Source organism: Furipterus horrens, unplaced genomic scaffold (genome assembly GCF_987537825.1).
Source record: "Furipterus horrens unplaced genomic scaffold, mFurHor1.1.pri manual_scaffold_16, whole genome shotgun sequence".
In the NCBI taxonomy this organism is placed as follows: domain Eukaryota; kingdom Metazoa; phylum Chordata; class Mammalia; order Chiroptera; family Furipteridae; genus Furipterus; species Furipterus horrens.
In genome coordinates this window covers 170,203-196,301 of record NW_028327186.1, presented here as the reverse complement: position 1 = coordinate 196,301, position 26,099 = coordinate 170,203, and the positions used below count along the sequence as shown (strand labels likewise).

Below are 26,099 nucleotides of genomic sequence, written 5' to 3'. Positions count from 1 at the left end.
GGCCCAGGGTCAGAGCACCAATAGGGTTCCAGGGGTGTGGCCTAAAGCCCTGGGGCGTGGCCTGGAGCCACGGGGCGTGGCCTAGAGCCTTGGGGTGTGGCCAGGAGCCTTTGGGCGTGGCCTGGAGTGGAAGGCGTTGTGTTGCTGCGGAGGTGCCCTCCGGAAGCCGAAGCCGAGTGTGCTGTGCACCCAGCACTTTGAGCGGGACCGGAAGTCAGGGCCCTCGCAGAGTCTGGGATGGGCAAGGAGAGAAGAAAGGGCGCATGTGGGGTGTCCTGGTGGTGTCTCTGGGCCCTTCGTTGTCTGGGAGGAAAAACTGAGGGGACCGGCGCCGGGGCCCCGTGCCCGCCGCTACAGGGACAGCCTGCTGCCCACGGCACTCCGACAAGGCCGAGATGGCTGAGCGGCGGTGGCACCCTGCCCACGCCTCAGTGGGGCCGCGCCCGCCGCGATGTTCGGCCTCGTCACCGCTCCGTGGGGTCAGCCACGGTCTCTGTGACCGGGCAGCTTCCCAGTCTGCCAGGGGTCGGCAGGCCCCCTCGTTTTTTGCTGAAGCATGAAGGGCCGTCCCGGGCGCAGGAAACGCCCAGTAGCTAGTAGACCACCTGCCTCTGGATCCCAATCATGACCCGTGCCCATGCCGGCCAAGGCAGGAGGTGGGACAGCGGGGCCAGGGGTGTCGGGCTGCGAGGAGGACCCTTGACTGGACTTCAGGGATGGAGACTTGACTGCAGAATCTGGGAATCTACCTTTGCTTTTTATTGGTGATTTATTTTAGCATCAGAGCACTTTTTTCATAGAAATCTCAGGAGGTGCCCCAGTATATCAAGTAGATAAAAGCGGGACTGCTCTCCCTGGCCTGGCAGGGCATCTCGGGGGTTCCAGGAACAGGGTTTGCAAACCACAGCTGCAGATACCGTGAGCCAGTGCACATGTAACCAGGATGGTGACATTATCCAAGTCCTGCTTTGCACAGTGAAAAGGCATTAAAAAGGACAGTGGCCAGAAGCCTGGGAGGACCCTGTCCCCGGGGAGCAACCTGATCCTGGCTGCAGGTCCACAGATCAAGGACAAGAGGATGGAGGGCGGCATCCCTCTGGAAGCATCCCAGAGTCCACATTCCCTGGCAAGCTTGGCTCAGACCTGACGTCATTGTTGCGATTTTCAAACAAACTAATTTTTGTTTCTCTGTCCTTCTGAGGTAGTTGCTGAAGAAACCAGTGTTGTTTTTGAGAATGGAAGTTGAAATTTTTGCACGTTAGAACAACTGCCTGTCTTCAGTTAGTAAAGCTGGGCCAGAAAATGATGTTTTGTTTTGTTTTTTAATTTACTGATTTTAGAGAGCGAGAGGAAGGAGGGAGAGAATGAGAGAAGGAAATTGATTTGTCCCACTTATTCATGCATTCATCGGTTCGTGCATTCATTAGTTGATTTTCTTTTTAAGATTTTAAATTTATTTTAAAGGGGAAGGGAAGGAGAAAGAGAGGGAGAGAAACATCAATGTGTGGTTGCCTCTTGCGTGTCCCCAATTGGGAACCGGGCCCACAACTCAGGCATGTGCCCTGACTGGGAATCAAACCGGTGACACTTTGGTTTTCAAGCTGGCGTTCAATCCACTGAGCACACCAGCCAGGGCCATTGGTTGGTTCTTTTATTTACCCTGGCCGAGGATTTAACCTTGGCCTATCAGGACAATACTCTAACCAACCTAGCTACCCAGCCAGAGCGATGTTTGTTTGTTTGTTTTTAATTCTGTAGTGTCTTTTTTAAAAAAGATGTTACTTATTTACTTTTAGAGAGAGGCGAACAGAGGGAGAAAGAGGGACAGAAACATGGATGTGTAAGAGATATATGGACCGGTTGTCTGTCGTACGCCCCCAACTGGGGACCTGGCCCGCAACCCAGGCATGTGCCCTGACTGGGAATCGAACCGGCACAGGCCATCACTCAATCCACTGAGCACACCAGCCAGGGCCTATGTTTTGTTTTTAATTATGAGCTCTTCACTCGGTTTATAGCAGTCCTGGTTCCGCTGCCACAATGCAACACAGAAAAGCGCATTTTGTTAAAACGAGGCAGAGAAAGGCACAGTTCAGCAAAGTATGCATTTTTTCCTTAGAGAATTAATTTTGCATGTGAACAGAAGGCACATAAATATTGGACATATCTCCTTTTCTGAGAAGTCCTTTATTTGCATAAAGAAGAGGAAGAGAGTTGGCGGAGGTCTTGAGCGTGCTCACAGAAACGTTCCATAATTTGCTGTCGTTGAATGACGCAGAGAAGTTATAAAATTTAAAACTACAAGTTTGGAAATGTTGTGAAGACTCTTTGCAACAGAGCACCCCTCTGGTGCAGGCCACGCTGGCTCGGCGCCGGGCAGGGCGCACGCACGGTCTGCCGCAGGCTGGAAGCCTGGGTGCCCGTCACAGTGTCGGTTCTGCATTTTGCTGCAGAAACACGGCTTCCCCATGTTTTGTAACCTCTGCGTAGAGCTGCCTGGGCAGTTTCTAAGTTTCTATTTGGAACAAAGTGCCTGTGCAGGGCTCCCTCCCCCGCTTTGAGTCTGATATTGGGTCATGCTCCTGGCTGACGCCCCCAGAGGGGGACTCTAGGCCTGGGTGGGTCTCTGCCCGAGTCCCTAGCTCCTGGCCTCTGGGTTGGTGTCCCTGGGCCTCGGTCCTTCCTTGGGGCATCCAGGTGCCAGCCAGCTGCTACTGCCGACACTGCTGCTGCTTGCCCCTCCAGGGACTTGGGTCAAAGGAGAGGAGAGAGAGACATCAGTTTGTTGTTGGCATTTAATTGATGCATTCATTGATTGGTTCTTGTATGTGCCCTGACCCTGGGGATCGAACCTGCAACCTTGGCGTATCGAGACAGTGCTCTAACCAGCCGAGCTACCTGCCAGGCCCTGGGGTCAGCTTTTAATCCTGTTTATAGGTTGGGTTAGCTTCCACTTCCACTCACACACATCCCCCACCTCCACCCGCAGTGTGGTTCCCAGCCCTCGGAAGCCTAGTATTTATTAACGTGCATGCACTTAGCTCGGCAGTTCTGATTTCATTTCTGTTTTCACGGACCACAATTTTATGTAGTGAGGAGCTTCCCTTGAAAAGAGTTACAGATTCTGTGAGACTTTTGTGCCAGGTTCCTCTGTGGGTCTGTGAGACCTATTGCTTTTAAATGTTGGATTTGCTAAAGATCTAAATTTAGAGGCTGCTCTCAGAAACCGAAGTCACCAGAAGCACAGTTTGCTGACTCTTTGTGTTTTGAACTGTTTCTCTTTGTGTTTGTCACTCAGCCTTGTAAATGGGGCACCCTCCTGAGGCTGATGGCTTTTTTCCCTGGGGTCACCCTTTTTTGGGGATTTATTTCTTCTCGCTCTTTGTGTTTGTCCTTATAAACTGGGAGCTGGATGTCCTTCTTCCAAACACATGCAAATTATTCAACCCAAGAGGGGGTTTTCAGAGGTTTTTTGTTTCCAGAACAGTGCTAGGAGGATGGTGGTAAAGAAGAAATCCATCTCTATGGTGATGGAAGTTTATCCTCTAATCTGGTAAAACACAAGCCTCCCCCCCCCCCCCCCCCCGCCCGCTGCTCCCCATCCCCTCTGTGGCCCAGCTTCGGACAGGCCCCAGTGGGCTGTGCACTGAGGTTGTCCTGGCTCAGAGGACGTCCGGGTGTGGTGGCAGCTCGGAGACACCACCCATTGGGTGCGGTTGGGGGTGTGAAGTAGGCCGTGACCCTTTAGGAGCAGATGCACCCATGCTGTGCCCTCAGGGGCTCTTGACAGGGGCTTCTGGACCATGGACCCCAACGGGAGCCCCTCCTTGTCAGCCCCCAGCCTGTCCTCACGGCGCACCTGTGATGACATCTCTGAAGGCACCTGTCACTTCTTCCTCCTTTGTCTTGTCTCTCTGGTGGGTTTTCTGACAGGGAGCCTGTGTTCTCCCTGGGATACTAGCTTATCGAAGACACACACGTGTGCGCGCGCGCATGTGCACATGCGCACACAGACACACCCACATGCATGCACGTGGACACGTGCAGGCACACATGCACACAAATGCATGCTCACGCATTCACACATGCATGTGCACACTCAACGACACATGCGTGCGCGCATGCACACAGTCACACACACACTTTTTTTCTTTTGCTTTTAGTCTCTTGGCACACAGATGCTCCAGGTAGAAAATCAGTCTTGCTTCTTTAACCTCTATCAATTCTTTGTGGCCTAACTGTTCTTTTCTTTTAAAACATTTTCATTAAAGTATAGTTGGCATACAAAATTATATTAGTTTCAGATGTACAGCATAGTGATTTGACATTTACATCCCTTATGATACGATCACCAGTGTGGCGGTCACATCTGTCACCATGCAGAGGTGTGACACTGCTACTGACTACAGTCCCCTCCTCACCTGTTTACCCTCCTCTCTCCCTCCCCTGCCCACTGACTACCATCTGGTCTCCGTTTCTGTGAGCCTGGTTTCATTTTGTTTCATTTGTTTACTTTGATTTTTAAAAATTCCACATCAAAGTGAAATCATATGGTATTTGCCTTTCTCTGGTTGATTTATTTCACTTAGCACAATGCCGTCTAGATGCACATATATTGTCGCAAATGGCAGAACCCCGTTATTTATGGCTGAGTAATACTCCATTGTGTAAATGTACCACAACTTTTATCCACTCGTCTGTTGATGGGCACTTGGGTTGCTTTCTTGCATTTTGGCTATTGTAAATAATGCTGCAGGGAATGTAGGGGTGCATATATCTTTTCAAATTAGTGTTTTGGGTTTCTTTGGATAAATACCCAGAAGTGGAATTGCTGGGTTATAAGGCAGCTCCATTTTAAATTTTTTGAGGAAATTCCACACTGCTTTCCACAGTGGCTGCACCAGTCTGCATTCTCACCCACGGTGCACGAGGGTCCCCTTTCTCCACGTCCTCGCCAGCACTTGTTGTGTGTGGATTTATCGGTGATAGTTGTTCTGACAGATGTGAGGTAGTATCTCACTGTGTTTTAAATTTGCATTTCTCTGATGATTAGTGACATTGAGCATCTTTTCATGTGTCTATTGGCCATTTGTATGTCCTCTTTAGAGAAGTATCTATTCAAATCCTCTGTCCATTTTTAAATAGGATTGTTTTCCATGTTAAGTTGTATGAGTTCCTTATAAATTTTGGATATTAACCCCTTATGGGAGGTATCTTTTGAGACTATGTTCTCCCATTCAGTAGGTTGTCTTTTCATTTTGTTGAGGGTTCTTTTTTATTTTTTGAGACTGTTGAGTCATAAGGACTCGTTGTCATCCTTTTTAACTGAACTCTTGGCAAGTGGGAGGCTTCCCTTTCTTCCCTCCCACCTACCTCATGCTGCCCAGAAACAGAAAACGATCCAATCATATTATTAAAAGTAAGAAAGTTCTATTATTAATGCTTCTTTGTTTGGGAGTGTGTGATGACTGTGATGTCTCGCGGAAACCGTCCTGCCTTTTCCCTTGGACACTCATGGTAGCCCCGTCCCCTGTCCCTATGCAGCCCGCCTGCCCTGGGGCAGCTCTGTCTGGGGTTTGGGCTCTTGCTGCCTGTCCCCTGCCCTCTGGCTGAGGCTGGCTTTTTCACACCTGCTCTCGCCCTCAGAAAGGTCACTTTGCTGACATCTCTGTTCACCTCTGCCCTCTACCCGAGTGGGTGAAGGTGAAGTAGGCAGCCCTGGGGTCGGTGGCCCTGTCCCCGCTCTGTGGCTGTGGGGTCTTTGAGCCTCACTATGCTCATCTGTCCCAAGGTGACAGCTCCACCCTGAGGGCAGTCGTGAGGACGATCAGGTGAGATGTCAGGATGAGTCTGAGGCTGAGCGGAGACAGAGCCATCTGAGGGCGTGAGGAGGTCAGCCAGGGACCCCCAGCGTGCTGGGTGGGCACTGCTCTTGAGGTGGGTGCTGGGAGGCTTCCAGTCTGCTGCCGGGAGCCCTGCCTCCTGTGTACCTGCGGTTGTTTGATGCCTCACTTGTCCCCGGCAGTCTCCTGATGCGCACCTGTGTTAGCCACCTGAGGTGCGTGGGTCACCATCTCTGGGTGACAGCTGTGCTCACTTAGACATCAGGTCCAGGCAGGGGGTGCAGGGAAAGGACAGCCCCGCTCGCTCTGCTTGGAAGCCGCACCTGCTACGTTGTCTGGGCAGCTGGCCCTGTGCAGAGCGAGAGTCACGCATTCTATGCTGTGGTCTGTGTCACGGTGGGAGAGGGGACTCTGCCTACGGGGGCAGGCCAGCCAGATTTTGAAGACCCCACCCCACACAGAGTTGAGCCTGGGTTCTTGATGCCTGTCTGGTGTGTTTGCTCAGGGCTGGGTCAGAAGAGGCCCCCTGGTCCCAGGAGCACCTCCCTCTGGGGCAGGGGCCTGGGGGGGTGGTAAGAGGAAGTAGCTGGGTCCCCAGGGTGTCACTGGGCTGAGACTGTTCTACATGCTGCTGCTCAGGAGCTCCTGGTTCACGCGCTGGGACGCCACCAAGCACTGGCCACAGTGGTAAGTGCGACACAGCACAACGCCCAGCCGGGGTAACGTGCTACCCAGCTCAGCAGGAGAGGCCTCTGGGAACAGTGGCTGCCAAGCTCTGGTCATGAATTTGGGCCCAGCTGAGCACAAGGAGCCCTCTTGGCAGGTTTATTCCTGTATCTCTCCATCCTGTGTGTGTGCCACACAGGCAGATCCATGGAGTCTCTGCCTCACCCCTGTTAGGTTTCGGGGGGTCGGCGGAGGCAGAGGAGGCCAGCACCCAGATGCTGAACAAGGTGGTTACCGAGTAAGCGATGCAGTGGGCTGGGGTCGGGGCAGACGCCAGCGGCGAGGGTTGGGGCGGAGCGCGTGTGTAAGGCGCCCTGAGACTGGGGTGCGGAAGCGGCACCGGGTGGACTGCGCTGCCCCCTGCACAGCCAGCAGGTCGGCGGCTGGGCAGTTGTCACCTCCTGACGGTGGCCTGCGTCTGGGGCAGCCAGGGGCCGGGGGAGTGGAAGGGACGTTCTGCAGGTGGCTCGGATGGGGGAGCGGGGCTGATGCTGGGAACAGAGAGGCTGATGAATTCCTGTCTGCAGGTGGGGACACCTTTGAAGGACGTAGGCAGTCGCTGGTGCCAGGAGCAGCAGATTTATGGGGGGGCCAGGCAGTCCCTGACACCAGCAGCTACTGGGGGGGCTTGCTAACACCAGGCCCGGACTCCCAGAACCCAGGTCTGATGCCTAAGAACCCTGTTAAGGAAACTTGAAAGAGTCCACTCTGAACCCAACTCTAGAAAGTATATTTTCTGATTGATATACAAAAAATATTCTATTTTTTTGCTCTCCACTTTTTGTGTCCTGAAATATACATAACATAAAATTGACCATTTGAGCTGTGTTTAGGGGTACAATTCACTAGTGTTCAGTGCATTCACGTTGTGGTTCCACCATTGTCTCAAACGTTTCCTGCCTTCCCAGATGGGAACTCTGTACCTGTTAAACACTCAATCTCCTGCCCTGACCTCTGTAGCTCATTGATGGTGCGTCATCCCGCAAAGTGAAAGGTTGCTGGTTCGATTCCCCAGTCCCCGGTGGACGCATGTAAAAGGCAAGCAACAGATATTTCTCTCCCTCTCTTTCTCCCCCCACTTCCACTCTCTCTAAAAATAAACAAAAGCTTTAAATAAAAGTAAACACTAACGCCCCATTCCTGCCTCCTTCCAACCCTGGCAACCATTGTCCTACTTTCTCTCCGTGACCTTAACTACTGTAGGTACCTCGTGAGCGGAGTCATGTTGCACAGGCAACACTTGAGCAAAGCAGGGGTCACGGGTGCTGACACCCCATGCCATCTGCATAGAAGTGGACCCAAACCTGTGCTGTTCAGGGGTCCACTGTAAGTGTCCTTTTGTGACTGCCTTGTTTTCACTCAGCATAATGTCCTCAATCGAGGTTCATCCATGTCGTAGCAGGTGTCAGAATTCAGCACACCAGCTTCCTTTTTACGGCTCAATGTTATTGTGTGTATCGTCGTCGTCGGCAGCAGCCATCCGTCTCGAGAGACGATGGTGTAGCTTCTTAAGAGTCTATCTGCACCGCCGAGAATGGCTGTGCAGTCCGACTCGGGAGTGACACGGTATCTGTCTCCTCCCGTGTTGAATCGACATCTTGCGATGTCGCTGGAGTGTCCTCTCCAGTGAAGCTGAAGCTACAGAGCCTGGGCAGGGTGATATGGAGGGTCTGCTGTTGCCCATGCAGCAGACCCCCCCCTCTCTTCGCAGCTGAAGGGTCCAAGGGAAAGACGGAGTCAATACAGCTTGGCTTCAGGTGCGCCGCAGGAGTTGCCGGTGTTGACTACAACGTCAAACCGCCTTAGGGACTCCGGCTCCGGATTTTCTGTCGGGGTTTACTCCCTTAGCCTTTCCCCTGAAGAGGTATGCCGCAAGGCAGCGGAGGTTTTTTGGAGTCAGAGTTTTCCTTCTCTGATGTGCCCTGACTGGAAGATCGAACCAGCGACACTTAGCTCGCAGGCCGACGCTCAATCCACTGAGCCAAACCAGCCAAGAGCCAATTATGTACTACTTCCTTTAAAATACCCAAAACCACTTAGTACTGCCTCCCCCTCCCAAACCGGGCCAGTTTCAGAATACGCCAGTCGGAACTACCGTCTTTCAGAAAAGCAGAAGTCCACGGCTCAGTATTCCCATAGTTCAGCATTTCAGGTATTTCCCACTAATTCATCCATGCTTGGTTAGGCAGGGCCCCACCATTCCAGCCTCATCAGCCGAGCTGCCGTGTTCTCCAGGCAGGTGTCCCAGTGGGTCACCTCCTTCTTACTCCAGACCTCGTGGCGAACTCTCTCCAAACCACATGGCTTCCCCCTTAGACCTTGTGGCTTCTCTCTCCCCATGGCTCTCCCTAATTTTAAATGCTGACTGACACCCCCACCCCCACCCCTTAGCACCGTACATCCTTGTTATGAAAAGCACCTGAAGCCTATCACCCACCCTTTTGTCCTGGGCTGCAGCACACCTCTCATCTCGCTCAGCTTGCCATGGACATGCAAAGTACCTTAAAAGCTGTATTATCTCCTTCCCCATCTCCAAAACCAAGAGCGGTGGGGACTCTGGGGACCCCTGCCCCGCTCTGTTACTGGGGCACACAGGAAGTGCACGAGCCCCCCAGACCACTCCTGATGCAGGGCCGTGGCACAGGCTGAAGGCGGGACTCGGGGCTGGATCTGCAGGAGGCACGTCACCTGCAGCCTGGCCCTGGGGAGGCCACCAGCTTTGAGGTGCCCTGAATGAACGCCACTGGGGTCCCGAGTCCCAGGCTCTGTGCTGTCACCGTCCTAGGCTCCCCTTTCTTGAGTATGTGGAACAGGAAGTTGTGTTGACAGAGGGAAGTCGCTAATCAAAGAAAAAAAGGCTGTCTTCCTTGTTTGCAAAAATACCAGGTAGTTTGAAAAACATCTGCTACATTTTAAATTAGAAACATGCCAAACAGATCTGCTGTTGTCTGTGTTAGGTTTTGGGGGGTCGGCGGAAGTAGAGGAGGCCAGTACACAGATGCTGAACAAGGCGGTTACCGAGTAAGCGACGCGGCGGGCTGGGGTCGGGGCAGATGCCAGCAGCGAGGGTCGGGGCGGAGCGCGTGTGTAAGGCGCCCTGAGACTGGGGTGCGGAAGCGGCACCACGTGGGCTGCACTGCCCCCTGCACAGCCAGCAGGTCGGCGGCTGGGCAGTTGTCACCTCCTGACAGTGGCCTGCGTCTGGGGCAGCCAGGGGCCGGGGGAGTGGAAGGGGCGTTCTGCAGGTGGCTCAGATGGGGGAGCGGGGCTGATGCTGGGAACAGAGAGGCTGCTGAATTCCTGTCTGCAGGTGGGGACACCTTTGAAGGATGTAGGCCGTCACTGGTGCCAGGGGCAGCAGATTTATGGGGGGCTTGCTAACACCAGGCCTGGATTCCCAGAACCCAGGTCCTATGCCTAAGAGTCAGGAGGAGTGTTCTGCAGATGCCAGAGAGGGCCACATGGTCCCCTTGTGTTCCGTTCCTGGGTTCGTTCTGAGTCAACAGCAGCTACTGAGACTCGCTGCTGTCTCCTCCGGCTCTTGCAATTTCCTTCTCTTTTCTGCTCTTTGTGTCTGCGTGGGGTGATGTGAGGCTCCCTGGTTAGATGCACCCACATGCAGCATTGTTCTGTGTCCCTGGTGAGTGACCTGCTCCCCTACGCAGTGTGCCTCCTGGTCCCTGGTGAGTGCCTGCCTGGCTCTGAAGCTCACCGCTCACAGCCACTGCGGCTTCTTCTGACTTGCGTGGTTCATCTTGCACTCCTTTACTTTCAATCTGTAAGGGATAAAGAAGCCAGTGACTCTCAACCCAGCGGGAGATAATTAACAGATGCATCATAGAAAAGGGGCAAGGAAATGACATTCCCCTGCTCCTCATACATATCTCTGGGATCAAAAGGACAAAGATTGTCATCACCAAATACAGAGAAATGGGAAGATGTAGCTAGATAACTTTCCAAATAAGTTGGAGATAGACCTATAACTAGATTAACCTTAGTTAATCACACCCTGAGTTAAGTAGTTAATCGTGTTAGATTGTGAACCCAGATTAAAAACGGGGGAGAAGAAGAGGGGAGGGGGAGCTAGTCGCATTAGGGAGGGGAGCTAATTGCATTAGTATAAAACCAGTTTTCTTTGTCTACTTCAAACGCGCATGGCCCTGGCTGGCTGTGTGCCCGACTTTGCAGACTCTTGAATAAACGCCTCGCTTTGATGCTCAAGTCCTGTGTCCGGGTGTTTCATTGCGAGCGTTTCTCACAAACCTACCTGCATCACTGCATCTGAAGTGGGTTTCTAGTAGCTGTCCTACAAGTCACACACCATATTGCAACGTTTCAGTCACCCACGGACCACATAAGACGACAGTGGTCCCACAATGTTAGAATGGAGCCGAAAGATTCCTGTTGCCATGGTGACGTTGGAATGGAGTAGCACGATGCACTACTCATGTGCTTGTGGGGACACTGGTGTCCCCAGAGCTGCCAGATAGCCTGCCACGCAGTCGAGCTGTGTGTGGGCCGTGCCACCTAGGTGTAAGTGTGCTTTGTGATGTTCGCACAATGACAGGATTGCCCAGTGACACTTCTCAGAGCGTGTCTGTATGCAACGCAGGGTCAGGGCTTTTGTTTTTGTGTTTTTATCTTTTCTGACCTCTGTCTTTTTATTAGGTGTTTAGACTATTTGTGATATGTTTACATTTACTTCGATAATAGAATTTTATTTTTCAGTTCTGGAAGCTTAAAAGGCTGAGATCAGAGTGTGTCAAGGCACCAGCATTGTCGGGTTCTGGTGATGTTACAGAGCGAAAGGGGGTTCTTTCGCGTGGTGCCTTGGTGTAAAACCCAACTACTCGTCGTCGTCGGCAGCCGTCCGTCTCGAGAGACGATGGTGTAGCTTCTTAAGAGTCTATCTGCACCGCCGAGAATGGCTGTGCAGTCCAACTCGGGAGTGACACGGTATCTGTCTCCTCCCGTGTTGAATCGCCATCTTGCGATGACGCTGGAGTGTCCTCTCCAGTGAAGCTGAAGCTACAGAGCCTGGGCAGAGTGATATGGAGGGTCTGCTGTTGCCCATGCAGCAGACCCCCCCTCTCTTCGCAGCTGAAGGGTCCAAGGGAAAGACGGAGTCGATACAGCTTGGCTTCAGGTGCGCCGCAGGAGTTGCCGGTGTTGACTACAACGTCAAACCGCCTTAGGGACTCCGGCTCCGGATTTTCTGTCGGGGTTTACTCCCTTAGCCTTTCCCCTGAAGAGGTATGCCGCAAGGCAGCGGAGGTTTTTTGGAATCAGAGTTTTCCTTCTCTGATGTGCCCTGACTGGAAGATCGAACCAGCGACACTTAGCTCAGAGGCCAACGCTCAATCCACTGAGCTAAACCAGCCTCCATATAACAGTCCAGGAAAACCTACTTTACCCTTTCAAAGCCACTTGGTATTCTCTCCCTTTCAAAGCCGCATGGAGTTCTCCCTTTCCTTTCAAGACAGCATAGACTTCTCCCTCTCTTTCCTGCAAAGCATGTGGATCTCCTCTCCTCTAAAACGGTTGCCGCCTTATTTTTAAATCCCTGACTGCGTCCTCTGACGCAACGGGCGTGGTAACCAGTCCTGACCATTCACAGAACCTTGCGCAGGCTCTGTGTGCTCTTTCCGCACCATTCCTTGGTTAAAACTCCTCCCATCTCCTTGGGGCCTTGGAAGAACCAAAGCCATTTGCATAACTAAGACACTAGCTACTAGCCATAGTCATGCAAAGACTGTTCCCTTTTCCCCATCCCCCAACCAGCGGGCTCTGGGGATTTTTGGAGACCCCCACTCTGTAACAGTGATATTGTGATTTATATTAAGAAATATGTATTTGGTCCTGACCAGGTAGCTCAGCTATTTAGAGTAATGTCCTGATACCACAAGGTTGCAGGTTCGATCCCTGGTCAGGGCACATACAAGAATCAACCAATGAATGCATCAGCAAGTGGAACAGCAAATCAATGTTTCTCTCTTTCTCTCTAAAATCAATCAATAAAATTTTTTTTGAAAAGAAATATATATTTGGTCTTCATTGTTTCTGGTCGAGAGCTCCTGTAACCTTTGGAATTTCCTAAGCGATAAGAGCAATAAAGATGTCTTAATGTTCTTAAGGAGCCAACGCAGAGCTTCTGTTAATGCAGTGACTGGGGGCTGGTTGCCAGGAGACCTAACCGCTGATAAGAGGCTTTCAACTTTCAGTCCCACCCCCTGACCTTGGAGAGGGGAGGGGACTGGAAGTTGAATTCCTTGCCAATGGCCAGTGGGTTTCTTCAGTGCTGCCTAAGTGAGAAGATACCATAAAACCCAAAGGGCAGGCTCACTGGAGAGCCGCTGGGTTGGTGAGTACGTGGACGTTGGGAAGCGTGCGGCACTCAGCAGGCAGGGAGACTGCGTGTCCTTCCCCCAGACGCTCTGTGCACCTATTCCATCTGGCTCTCCCTGAGTTAGGTCCTGTATCATAACCTGCTACTCTGTTATTAAAATGCTGAGTAAGTAGCCCTGGCTGGTGGCTCAGTGGATTGGGTATTGGCTTATAAACTGAAAGGTCGCTGGTTCGATTCCCAGTCAGGGCATATGCCTGGGTTGTGGGCCAGGTCCCCAGTTAGGGGCATACAAGATGCAACCAGTCAATGTTTCTCTCACACATTGATGTTTCTCTCCATCTCTTTCCCCATCCCCTCGGTCTAAAGTAAATAAAATGTAAAAAAAAAAAAGTTAAGTAAGTAAAATGTTTCTTTGACTTCTACGAGCCCCTCTAGCAAATTAATTGAACCTGAGGAGGGGGTCATGGGACGCTTTGGTTTTATTGTCAGTCAGAAGGACAGGTGACAACCTATAACTTGCACCTGGTCCCTGAAGTGGGGGTGGGTCCGAGCCGTCAGCCGGTGGGATCTGACCCTATGTGCAGGTAGATGGTGTTAGAATTGAGTTAGATTGTAGGGCAGCCAGCTGGTGTCTTAGAACTGCTTGGCGGTGAGGGGAAACTCCCACTTTGGAATTGGTGACAGAATTGGAGAGCCCTCTTCTGGGTTGCAGACCCCAACTTCCCAGTGTATCCTCACAGCAAGAGGATCCTTATTTTCTCATTGCTCTTTCCTTTTCCTGCCTTCTTTTAGGTTATTTGAACCCTTAATATTCCATTTTAATTTATTGTACATGATCTTCTTATAAGTTATATTGTATTTATAGGATTTTTTTTTTTCCTGTGGTTGCTCTAGGGACTGCAAAGTATATGCTTAACTTTTGGTCACCGGAAAGGGACCAGGACTGTGGCACAGTCTGGAGCGTGTGGGTTCTTGACTTTGTGCAGGAAAGATTTCACTTTATGAGTCCCGGTGGTTTTAAGGGTATATTTATTAAACCTGGGAACAGTGAAACAAAAGAAGAGCTTAAGATAGAGGCAAGATCACAGCAACAAGAGCGAGCCTAGGCAGAGCTGCCTTTTGGCTCACTGAAAAGTTAGAAAGTTAGGCAAAAGGAGGGCCCTTGGGGACAGGTTCAGAGGGTGAGCCCGGGATGAGCTGTTGCTGCCTGCTGCTCCCCTGGTTGCAAGGGTCATCAGGATCCTTAGAGTTTAGAGGAAAGAAAGCTAAGATACACACCCGAGCAAAGAAGTTGGGGAAAGGCACAGGTGTGCTCAAGGGAGAACACACACTGGGTCCTTTGTCTCAAGGGTTTTGTCTGTCTTTTTTTAAAAAAAGATTTTATTTCTATTTAGAGAGAGGGGAAGGAAGGGAGAAAGAGGGGGAGAGAAACATCAATGTGTGGTTGCCTCTTGCACATTCCCAACTGGTTACCTGTCCCGCAACCCAGGCATGTGCCCTGAAGGGACTCAAACCAGCGACCCTATGGTTCTCAGGTTGACGCTCAGTCCACTGAGCCACACCGGCCAGGGCTTGTCTGTTTTCTAAAGGTGGGAATTTTAGGGCAGGTTTCAGGGCAGAGTATCTCAAGAGAATATTCATTAAGCTTCCCAGATGTGGCTTTTATTTTGCTTATTCATCAAAATGAGCACATAGAAGGGGGTCTGGATTATTCTTTAGTTGGTTTCACCTTAAAGACTGTCACAGAAGAGGGACCAGGACCGAGACAGGTCTGTCCCGGGCATGGTCTGGAATGTGTAAACCATTTGTTCCTGTGTTCCTGGTTAGGGAAGATAAGACCTTGTAATTTATTAGTGGGCTATAAATTGCTCGGGCTTGTTTATCTGTCTCAGTTTCCCCATTCCACTTGCCAAGGAATTTTCCTAGCTTCTTAGTATCCTGCTTCAGAACCAGTATTTTACTACTTCAGGTGGAAGTAGTGTGTGACAGTTGTTTCATATATTACATTTGCACACACTGGAAACCCCATCAGGCAGTGTTCTAATTTTTGCTTTAACCACCAAACGTCTTTTAAAGAGTTCTAAAGGAAATAGTCTATTCTGTTTACTCAGTTTTACCCTTTGTTGTTTTCCCTTCATTCTTCAAGTCCTGAGTTTCCTTCTGGACTGAAGAACTTTTGTTAGCCTGCATCCCATAATATTGTTATTTCATCTTCATTCCTGAAGAACATCTTTGCTTGATATGGGATTCTGGGTTGACAGTTTCTTTCTTTCACACTTAAGAAGTGTTGTTTCATGGCCTCAGGTTCCTGTTTCTGAGGAGAAATCTACAGATATTCAAATTCTTGTAGGTAATGAGCCATTTTTTCTCTGGAGATTTTACACACACACACACACACACGTTTAGTTTTTGGCAGCTTGGTTGTGATGCGTCTGGGTGTGGATTTCTTTAGCTTTATCCTATTCGGGATCTGTCGAGCTTTTTGAATCTGTAGGTGAACATCTGTCACATTTGGTTGTTTTTAGTTGTGGTTTTCAGCTACTTTTCAGTGCTGCCCACTCTCACTTTCCTTCTCACTCTGATGACACACATGTTAGACCTTCGTTCTTGTCCCAAGGTCCCCTGGGCTCTTCCTTTTATCAGTCTCGTTTCTCCGTTCAGATCAGATAATTTCTATTATTTTATCTTCAGGTTCATGGAGTCTTTCCTCTGCTCTTGTGTTCATGCAGGGAGTCTTTAAGGTTTCTAAAATTTCCATTTTTGAAAAATTTCTTTTTTTAATTGTTCTGTTACAGTTGTCCCAATTTCCCCCCTGTTGCTCTCCACTGCCTGCCCCCAGTCAATCCCTGTCCTGTTGTCCGTGTCCATGGATCACTTTTATACTAGTTGCTTGATCCATTTGGATTTTTTAAAAAAGATTTTATTTATTTACTTTTAGAGAAAAGGAAAGGGAGGAAGAAAGAGAGGGAGAGAAACATCAATGTGGGAGAGAAACATTGGTTGGTTGTCTCTCGCGCGCCCCCAACTGGGGACCCACCTGCAACCCAGGCCTGTGCCCTGACTAGGAATCGAACTGGTGACCTTTGAGCTCGCAGGCGGGCACTCAGTCCACTGAGCCGCACCAGCCAGGGCCCATTTAGGTTTTCATATAGATATCTTTTTTGACTCAACTTTCAGTTTTTTTCTTTAATTTTGGGAGTTTTCTGATTGAGCATCTTTGCAGTGGTTGCTTTAAAGTCTGGTGTGTAGTTCTAACATATGAGCTATATCAGTGTTGTCTGTTTTTCTTTCCCCATGGGAGTTACGACATTTCTGGTTGTTGGGGTGCTGATGAGTCTGGATTGAAACTGGACATTTTTGATAGAATGATGTGAGACTCCAGGTCATGTTAAATCCTAGGAGAGTGCTGATCTTTAATATTAGCAGACAAGCAACCGGGTTCAATTTAGGCTCTGGCTCTGACCTGCCTTCTGCTGGCTGTGACAGCGTCAGCTCTGTTCTCCGAGCGTCCGCGGTGCCGTCGGACCTGTCCTGTGCGCGCAGCCCGTAGGCGTCTGGGACCTGGCTGTGGTCTGAGGGGTTGAGGTATGAGAGGCCCAGGTCCACGCATGCGCAGCTTTGGGGGGGCCCACATTTGTGGGCTTGCTCTCCCGAGCGTCTCTCTCCACACTGCGTGTCAGGGCTTTCTGGTGTCCGGGTTCCCTTTTTGCTTCTCCACCCAGCACCCTGGGGGCTTTAGGATCCCTCGCTGCGGTGAACCTCCACACCTGCCTCTTCTCTGGGGCCGAGCGGTAGCAGGAGTGGTGGGTGCTTCTCCCATTCAGTGTTCCTGTCCTGCCTGCCTCCTGCTCTTCCCTTCTCAGAACACATGTCGTGGTCCCCAGTGACCCCCATGCGGTTGGGACCGCCCCAGCTGTCCTGTCTACAGTCAGAGTGGTTCGGCGAGTCTCGTCTCGGGTTAGGGCTACTCCCAGTGTCCTGTCTGGGGGCTGGAGCAGCATTCAGCAGGAGGCAGGCAGGAGTGTGCCGAGTCCTGTCCCCGGGAGCCAGCACGTGTGTTTAGGTGACACCCACCTCCATGTCTGTGCGTCTGGACGCAGCCTCAGAGTTGTGCTCTGCTAACAGCCCCCTCCCTGTGTCACCTGAGCCCTGACCCTCACCTCGGTGGTCCCTGCAGGTGGGCCCTGTGCTTCTGGAGTCCCTAGCTCTATAATGCTGCTTGGAGGAATGACCAGGAAGCATCTGCACACAAGAAACACTGTCGCTGCCTCCAAGGCTGTGCTGGCCTCCGTGGGGCAGATGTAATGTTGAGGGGCGTTCCCTCTTGCGGCCCAGTGAGGGTGTTGTCACACCCTCCCAGAGAGCTCTCTAGGGACAGTGGCCCCAAGGTGGGAAGGGTGGCAGGAAGTGAAGCCACGTGAGGTGGCTCGTGTGCCTGCATCGTGACTCCTCGAGGCCAGCAGAGCTGCATGGCGACTCCCTTGCCATTGAGCCCTGGGGACTGGCCATGACCACTTCGCCATCCCCAGTGCTCTCGGGAGAGGAGCAGGCGAGTGGGGGCCCACTCCGCTCACTGTGGAGGGACTGTCGGGGTGCCCCTGCCCTTCTGCACAGCACAAGTGGCTTTGTATTTTGTTCTAGGCCAGGATGGCGGCCCAGGTGACACTGGAGGACGCGCTGTCCAACGTGGACCTCCTGGAAGAGCTGCCTCTGCCCGACCAGCAGCCCTGCATTGAGCCGCCCCCATCCTCACTGCTGTATCAGGTGGGTGCCGGGTGGGTGCCCGCACCCGCGGGCAGACCGCCTGCGACTCTGACCTCCACCTGATGGCTTTTCTCTTCCTTTCAGCCGAATTTCAACACTAACTTTGAAGACAGAAATGCTTTCGTCACCGGCATTGCGAGATATATTGAACAAGCGACCGTCCATTCTAGCATGGTAATTCCGTCTGCGTGTCTTTCCTTCAGCTGGGGGAATGGCGCATCCACATGGCGAATGTCCCGCCTTCTGGTGTCACCCTGATAGCATACCTATTGTGGGTAAAGAGAAGGGTGAATGAAACACCCCGGTTTGGGGTTTGTTTTTTAAGCCTTTGTTTTTCTTATTATAAAAGAATACATGCTCTTCCGGAAAATTTAGCATTTCTGGCCCAGAGAACACCTTCGTTAGCATTTTGAGGAAGTCCATTTTCTCTTCCTGTGACATGCCTGTATGCAGGCATGCCACTCGTGATTTAGGCTGCATAAATGACGTGTGTTATAAATACGTATTTTCATGATTTCACGAATATTTTGTAAATGTCCACAATTTTACTGATTTTGCATGTTTACTTAGTTTCCTCCTTTCTTACAATTAAAAAAAGCTGTAACGAACATCATTCTGAATACAGTTATTGCCTTTGGCTAGATTTGTAGAAGTGAAAGGTCAAAGGTTGTTAACAGTTTAAAGTATCTTAAAAACATTATCAAATTGTAGATGACATTTTAAGTACATCTGGGCAGCTTTTACCATTTTTAGCAAAGGAGTCCATGTGAAAGGAGTAGGCACTAAAGTAGTCTTCAAAGGATGGTGGTCCTCTCAAGAACACCCTCTCTGGTCGCCGCGTTGCAGAAACACTGCTTAGCTTTTCCTCCTGCGCTGGGGATGGCAGAGCCGCGCTCCGCTTCCTCCTGAGCACAGCGACCTCTGTAGCCCGGTGGAGTGTGTGATGACTGTACATCTGAGCTGCACCGCCCCTGCCCCCACACTGTGTCCCCAGCTTCCCGTCTGCATTGCCCTCAGGTTGTCTGGGACTGAGTGGGGCTGATGGACGACAGCTGTGGAGAATATCTGCGTTGGCCCCGCGCAGAGGGGCCTGCATGGCGCTGACGCCTCTCTCCAGCCTGCAGTTAGCCCTGGGGTGTTTCGGCTGGTCATCATGGTCACACCACGGCATCATGGTGTCACCAGCTTCTTAACTGCTGTTTCTTACTCAGCACTGGTGCTTGTCCCTGAAAGGGAGGGTCAGGACACGTCATGCCTCTAGATTTTAGCAATTTGGCATCTCCTTTGTTAGGATTGTTGCCCTGCTTGCCTTAGATTTGCTCTGTGTACCCTTCCAGAATGAGATGCTGGAGGAGGGCCAAGAGTACGCTGTCATGCTGTACACCTGGAGGAGCTGCTCTCGGGCCATCCCACAGGTACCCTGCTGTAGTGTCTGCCCCAGCCAAACCACGCCACCACCCCACTGTTCCAGTTTAGCCCGTATGGACCACGCCCCCACCTTACCAGCCCCGCCCAGCCTACCAGACCACGCCCCCACTGCTAGACCACGCCCCTCCCCACTCGGCTCAGCCTTGGCAGACCACGCCCCTATAGAACCATCTCTGCCCAGCCAGACCACGCCCCACACCTACAGTCCAGCCAGACCACGCCCCTACTCACCAGCCCCGCCCAGCCCAGTCAGACCACGCCCCACACCTACAGTCCAGCCAGACCACGCCCCTATCTCACCAGCCCCGTCCAGCCCAGTCAGACCACGCCCACACCTACAGTCCAGCCAGGCCATGCCCCTATCACCAGCCCCGCCCAGAAAGACCACGCCCACACCTACAGTCCAGCCAGACCACGCCCCCATCTCACCAGCCCCGCCCAGCCCAACAAGACCACGCTCCCCATCCCTCACTGCTCCCCCACCCCCGGCCCCAAATTATCCCCTCAGCAGCCAGGGACCCCAGCTCTACCAGTGTCCTCCCCGCTAACTTCTAGCTGGGTTGGAGCCTCTATGTCATGCTTGTTTATTCACAGGTGAAATGTAATGAGCAGCCTAATAGAGTGGAAATTTATGAGAAAACCGTGGAGGTCCTGGAGCCCGAGGTCACAAAACTGATGAATTTCATGTACTTCCAGGTAAATAACAGCGAAATAATCCTAGGGGTTTAATGCAGAGGAGTGGGAGGGTGCCTTTGCTGTGAACTCAGTAAATCCAGTGCATGTTAGTTAAAGCAACCACAACAGCTTCGGAGACAAAAGGGAACCGAGCCTTGACAGTTTAAAGTTTTGCTGGCCCTTTCAGAATAAACACTTCTTTTGTGTTTCACTTCTCTCCTTGAGAGCGAATTTGTGTTTCCTGCATGCAGACCACCTTCTCAGGTCCATGTATGTTTGTCTTTCTGCCAATTCGTACTTTTGATTCATCGGGTTTTTAAGATTTTTTTTTTTTAAAGATTTTATTTGTTTACTTTTTAGAGAGAGGGAAGGAGAGGAAGAAAGGGAGAGAAACATTGATGTGAGAGAGGTACATCAATCGGTTGCCTCTTGCACGCACTCTACTGGGGACTTGGCCTGCTACCCAGGCATGTGCCCTGACTAGGGATCGAACTCACGATCTTTCTGTTCGCAGGCCTGTACTTAATCCACTGAGCCACACCAGCCAGGGCTCAGGTATTTTCTTTTTCAACCTCATCCTTAACCCTTGCTTGGGTGGTCCTCACCCTGTTCTTGGCTCCTTCTGGCCCCTTAGGCATAGAGGCCACTGGGAGGAGACTTGCTGGCTTTTAAAGTGTGCTTTGGAAATGTGTTAAGTTTTTTATTATAGATTTCTTTAGCAAAGACAGAATATAAAACGTAGGAAATAAATTTTTGTTTTATCTTAGAAGTTTTCAAGCCTTGGCTGGGTGGCTCAGTCATTGTCCTGCCCACCAAAAGTTTGTGGATCCCCTCCTGGTCAGGGCACATACCTAGGTTGCGGGTTCGGTTCCCAATCAGGGCACAGAGGGGAGGCAACCAACTGATGTTTCTCTCTCTCTCCCTTCCCTTCCCCTCTCTCTAAAATCAATAAACATATCCTCCCTCGGGTGAGGATTAAAAAAGGAAAGAGGAACGCCTCCCCCCTTTCTCCCCAACTTCATCTCTGAAAGCTAAAACATCTGATTTAAAGATGTTCTGTTGGAGCATTTGTCTTGTAACTTTACTGGAATAATCAACAAAATTAATTTACTTTAGGGACATAGTTGGTAAAGTACAAAATTAATGATTGTCACAGAGCAAAGGCATGTAGAGTCTCTCCACACTTTAACTATCCATGCCCTTGGGTGGGTGTTTTATGAGTAAGTCTGGATACTGTGCTCAAACCTGGGCAGGGAGCTGGCACTTCACTGACAGAGGCTCTTCTGCCCCCTTTCGCTGCTCAGAGAAATGCCATCGAGCGTTTCTGTGGGGAGGTGAGGCGCCTGTGCCACGCGGAGAGGAGGAAGGACTTTGTGTCCGAAGCGTATCTCATCACGCTGGGCAAGTTCATCAACATGTTCGCGGTGTTGGACGAGCTGAAGAACATGAAGTGCAGTGTGAAGAACGACCACTCGGCCTACAAGAGGTGAGCCTCGCCTGGCGCCCGGGCCTCTGTGGCGAGTGACCTGTGGTACCTGCACAGAGTGGGTGCGCTTCCGAGGTGTGCTGAAGTTGTTGCAGCTGGTTGGCAGTGGCTACTTGCCAGGTTTGGAACTTGTTGGTATGTGCTCCTGGGGCAGCCGGCAGGTGACATGTGCTGCGATGCATTTTGGGAAGTGTGTGTCATCCTCAAATATTTGTTGAGCACTCAGCACCCTCGGGAAGACAGAAGCATACAGCCCATTCTCTGCTCACAGAGCCTTGGGGTCACTGCATGGGTGTTTGGCTCAGTGAGCATCTCAGTGAGAGGTTCTGCAGCCTGGAGGTCTCACCTCTACTTGTTCCTTTGATCGGATGTCCCTGACAGGTGCACACCATCACAGCAGTGGGCAGAGCTGGCTCTGTGGACTGTCACAGGGTCACTTTGAGCTTCCAGGTTGTCCAGACCCATTTTTCTCCAGGGTGGTTTTCTTTTTGAATGTGGAGAAGAGAATTGGAAAAGGCAGGAATGATGTGGCTGTGTGTTTCTGGAACGTTGTGTCAGGAGGTTGGCCGGCTGTCTTCTGACTGAGGTTCTTTAGAAGGTCTGTCCCTGGTACTGCTGAAGGCATGACTGGCTCGAATGAGATGCTAACTAATGTTACCTCTTGCCAGACAAGGAAGCTGAACATAAAATTTAATCGGAAGAGGTTTTCCTCTGCATCTGAGTGGGCTGTAGTTATGTTACATCTGACATCATACAACTGTTGCTGTGTTTTTAAAACGAAATTGACTTGGGATCGGGCACAAAACCAAGACTTAAGGATGAGGTGGGTGTGGAGCTATTCACCCAAATTTTAAGCCTTATTCATATGAATAAGTACAGGCATTCCATTCATCCCCCAGAACCAGCTCCAATAGTGAGAACTGCCAAGTCTTTGGAGTTGACTTGATTACCTGTCTTGGGTAGGAAAGTCTGGAGTTGTCCCCGTTTGATGACCGCGTGGGTGGAGTGTGGTGGCTTCTGAGGGGTGGAGGGCGGAACCCACCCAACCAGGAGAGCAGCCTCTGCTCCTGGCTGCACAGATCACTTGCTGAGTGATTTTTAAAGATTTTATTTATGTATTTATTGATTTTAGAGAAAGAGGGAGGGGTGAGAGAGAGAGAAAGAAACATCTATTTGTTGTTCCACTTATCTATGCATTCATTGGTTGATTCTGGTATGTGCCCTGACCAGGGATCAAACCCACAACCTTGGTGTATCGGGATGGCACTCTTAACAGCTGAGCAACCTGGCTAAGGCTTGCTGCATAATTTTAGGCAGCTTTCTCAGCCCTTCTGACTTTGTTGGAGGCGCACAGCATCAGTGGTTTTTAATTTCAAAAAGGTTTTGTTTTCTCTTAGCAAATAGCATTTTTATTCCAAAGTCTAGGCTGTAAAATAATTTAATGAATGGGGCTGACCTGTGGAAGGCTGTTGGAAGGGCACCTGGGGACTCCTCCAGGAGTTGCCTGGGGTCTTCACCTCCCTTCAGGTGCCCTCTCACCCCTTTCAGCAGACTCTTTCTGTGACCTCTGTTTGGGACCCCTCTCCTCCCCAGCCCTACACATTGACACTCACACACATGTTTTATTTGCATCCAGCTGGTAGCTACCAGTACAGCCTCTTCTGAACATCAGTGCCAAGATCACCCATATGGTTATGGAGAGGCTTGAGGCTAATAGAAAAGAGTACCTTTGCTCCCTTCCTTAGTCTTGGCAACCACTCAGATCTGTAAAGTGAACACTTTAAAAATGGATGGCCCTGACTGGTGTGGGTCAGTGGATTGAGCATCAGCCTGTGAACCAAAGGGTCGCCGGTTTGATTCCCAGTCAGGGCACAGGACTGGGTTGCGGGCCAGGTCCTCAGCTGGGGGCATGTGAGAGGCAACCACACGTTGATATTTCTCTGCCTCTTTTTCTCCCTCTGTTCCCCTCTCTCTCTAAAAATAAATAAAATCTTTTTTTAAAAAAGGGATGTTACCATTACCAATTAATAGGACGTCTAACCATGTATAATTTTAAAAAACCCACAGAAATAACAGTGGCTTAAATAAGATTTCAGATTCTCTGACTTGAAAAGTCCTGAGGGAGGTGGTCTGCAGCTGACGTGGAGGTTCCACAGTGACCAGGACCCAGGACGCCTGCTGTCCTCCGGCTCTGCTGCCTCATGTGTTGCCTCATGGTACAAAATGGTTGCTTAAACTCCAGCCATCATTTCTGCATTCCAGTCACCAGGGAGGAAGAAGACTGGAAAGGCCCGCACTATCCCCCATAAGTAAACTTTCAAGTGCCTCGCAACACTTTTCATTGTATCTCATGGCTCAGCCTAGATCATGTGGCTTTTCATTGTATCTCATGATCATGTGTAGACGGGTCATACTGCTGCTGCATGGAACTTGGAGTTTATTCCTGAGGAGGCAGGGAAGGTTGCCAGTCTTTACTGCAGATTCTGTTCTGTAAAACCCCCACGGTTCTGGGTTGCACAGACATGCCCTTATGTGGCAGCTCCCACTAGATTTTTGGGGGCCAGCCTCTGATGTGTGGAACCCTCACACCCACTTCACGCTTCTTTGCAAGACCTCAGAGTCCCCGCACGGGCCTCGCAGTGCTGTGGGACGTCCGTGGACAGGCCGTTCTGTGTGTTCCTGTTTTCCTGTCAGCCCTGTGGGTGGGTCATTGGTCACAATGTTATCAGTGAAGCTCGGGAGAATTCCGGAGGTTGGTTCACAATGGAACTGCGTTTGGTCACAGAACCAGGGTTCTGTCCCAGACCTTTGGCGCCAGAACGGTGCGTGGTCCCTGACCAGCGGGAGGTGCGGTGGCCCCGATTGTTCTCCGCAGAGCACCCGAATGGTGCCGGCCGAGTCCATCACCGCTTCCCGGGAGTGACAGGGGCAGGTGGCCCTGGGGGAGGCCAGCCCGTGGGGGCCCTCGCCGCCTCTCTGAGGAAGTCGCCAGCTCTGGACCGCGGGGTTGTGAGCGGACCACGCTGGGGCCTAGGGTGGAGAAGTTCGAGGAGGCTGAAGCCATACCAGCTGCCAAGACCACCTTTCTGCAGATAATTAGCCACAGAAACGTGATCTCGATTTTTCTGGCGGTTTTTTTTTTAAGTCATGAAGCACGTTGGTTGATCAACTAGGTTTCTTTCTTTTTTTCTTTTTCTTTTCTTGCTTTCCAAGGGCTGCTCAGTTTTTGCGGAAAATGGCAGACCCGCAGTCCATCCAGGAGTCGCAGAATCTGTCCATGTTCCTGGCCAACCACAACAAGATCACACAGGTGAGGCGCGGGCTCTCCCCGCCCGGCTGACGGGCGCCCTGCCTGGGGGGCGGGGCCGCAGCGCCAGGAGCAGCTGGTGGCACGGGCCTCCCTCCTTTCAGTCCCTGCAGCAGCAGCTGGAGGTGATTGCCGGCTATGAGGAGCTGCTGGCGGACATCGTGAACCTGTGCGTGGATTACTACGAGAACAGGATGTACCTGACGCCCAGCGAGAAACACATGCTTCTCAAGGTGCGTGGGTGGGGACGGCGCGGGCAGCTCCGCCCAGGGAGGGGCCGCCTGGCTCTCCTCCTCTACAGGCTGTGCTTTGTTTCCGACGCTTTTCTCAACCCGGTCTTATTCTCACGCTTGTGTGTGCGGGTACGTATGTGCGCGCGCGCATGCGCATGTGTGCACGTACGTACGTGACTGCGCGTGTGTGCGTGTGCTGCCGCCTGAACTACAGGCTCCGCGCACATTCCCGTGGGTGTGTCCTGAGCTTGACCCCAGTGCCAGGTGGGTCCACCCCACCCCAGCTCCCGGTGTTCGTGGGCGACAAGTCTGGGGTCAAGGACGTTGCTCAGCATTAAGCCTCTTGTAGCAGAGCTGGTACCAGAGTGTTCTCGTTAAGGATCGAATGCCTCGGAATTAATGGCAGGTGGTCCGACTGACGACTTTTCAACTCTGGTGCGACAGTGATCCGCGTTCTGTAGAAGCCATACTTGGCTCTTCCTTCGGGGGAGCGCTAAGCGGTAGGATGCCCTCTTGTGAGTTTTGGACAGCGGCAGCGAGATGGTTTTGCCCGGCTGTGGGCAGTGGAAGTGTTGTAAGCACGTTTCAGGTCGGCGAGGCTAAGCTGCGATGTCCGGTAGGTTACGGGTATTAAATGCATTTTTGACTTAAGGATATTTTCAGTTTACGATGGGTTTATCAGGACACTGGCGCATCGTGAGCGCGGGAGCATCTGTATACCATGTCTCCGTGGTTAAAGTTGTTCTTTTTCAAAAATGATTTTTAAAAAGATTTTTTAAATTTATTTTTAGAGAGAGGGAGAAAGGGAGGGAGAGAAGCATCAGTGTGTGGTTGCCTCTCACATGCCTCACACTGGGAACCTGGTATGCAAACCGGGCACGTGCCCTGACTGGGAATCGGACCGGTGACTTTTTGGTTTGCAGGCCAGTGCTCCATCCACTGAGCCACACCAGCCAAAAGGGTAAAGTTGCCTTTTTTTGGTCAAGAAACGTGGCCTTCACCCTGTTCTTTGTTATTTTGTTCAAGTCAGGAAGGCTGGCAGTGGCATTGCTCACTGGGAGGAGAAGGGGGTCCTGCATGCCCCGCCCTCTGATCTCCCCTGTGCGGAGGCAGCCTGGGGGAACCTGGGCAGGGTGTCTCTCCGGCCCAAAGCCCTGCCTTCGAGAGCTGAGACCTCCCCGCTGGTCAGCATCACAGAGGGTTGGGCTGCAGGGCGCGGTTCCGTTCAGCGCTCCGGGACGGCAGGTGCAGGAGCCTGGCCATGGGCGCATGTGAAAGGCATACTCACTAT

The 26,099-nt window shown here is 51.5% G+C and overlaps 1 protein-coding gene across 2 annotated transcripts in view; it reads left to right on the top strand.

Annotated features, from left to right (window-relative positions):
- The window catches only part of CYFIP1 (cytoplasmic FMR1 interacting protein 1), a 95,542-nt gene that overhangs the window by 16,755 nt on the left and 52,688 nt on the right, over positions 1 to 26,099 (top strand). For both annotated transcript variants that reach the window (XM_090263742.1, XM_090263743.1), the window contains exons 2-8: positions 17,557 to 17,679; positions 17,764 to 17,853; positions 19,017 to 19,094; positions 19,702 to 19,803; positions 21,087 to 21,268; positions 24,482 to 24,578; positions 24,680 to 24,808. In XM_090263742.1, coding sequence (XP_090119868.1) covers positions 17,563 to 17,679; positions 17,764 to 17,853; positions 19,017 to 19,094; positions 19,702 to 19,803; positions 21,087 to 21,268; positions 24,482 to 24,578; positions 24,680 to 24,808 — 795 coding nt within the window. In that variant the 5' untranslated portion in view covers positions 17,557 to 17,562. The remainder of the gene's footprint in view (positions 1 to 17,556; positions 17,680 to 17,763; positions 17,854 to 19,016; positions 19,095 to 19,701; positions 19,804 to 21,086; positions 21,269 to 24,481; positions 24,579 to 24,679; positions 24,809 to 26,099) is intronic.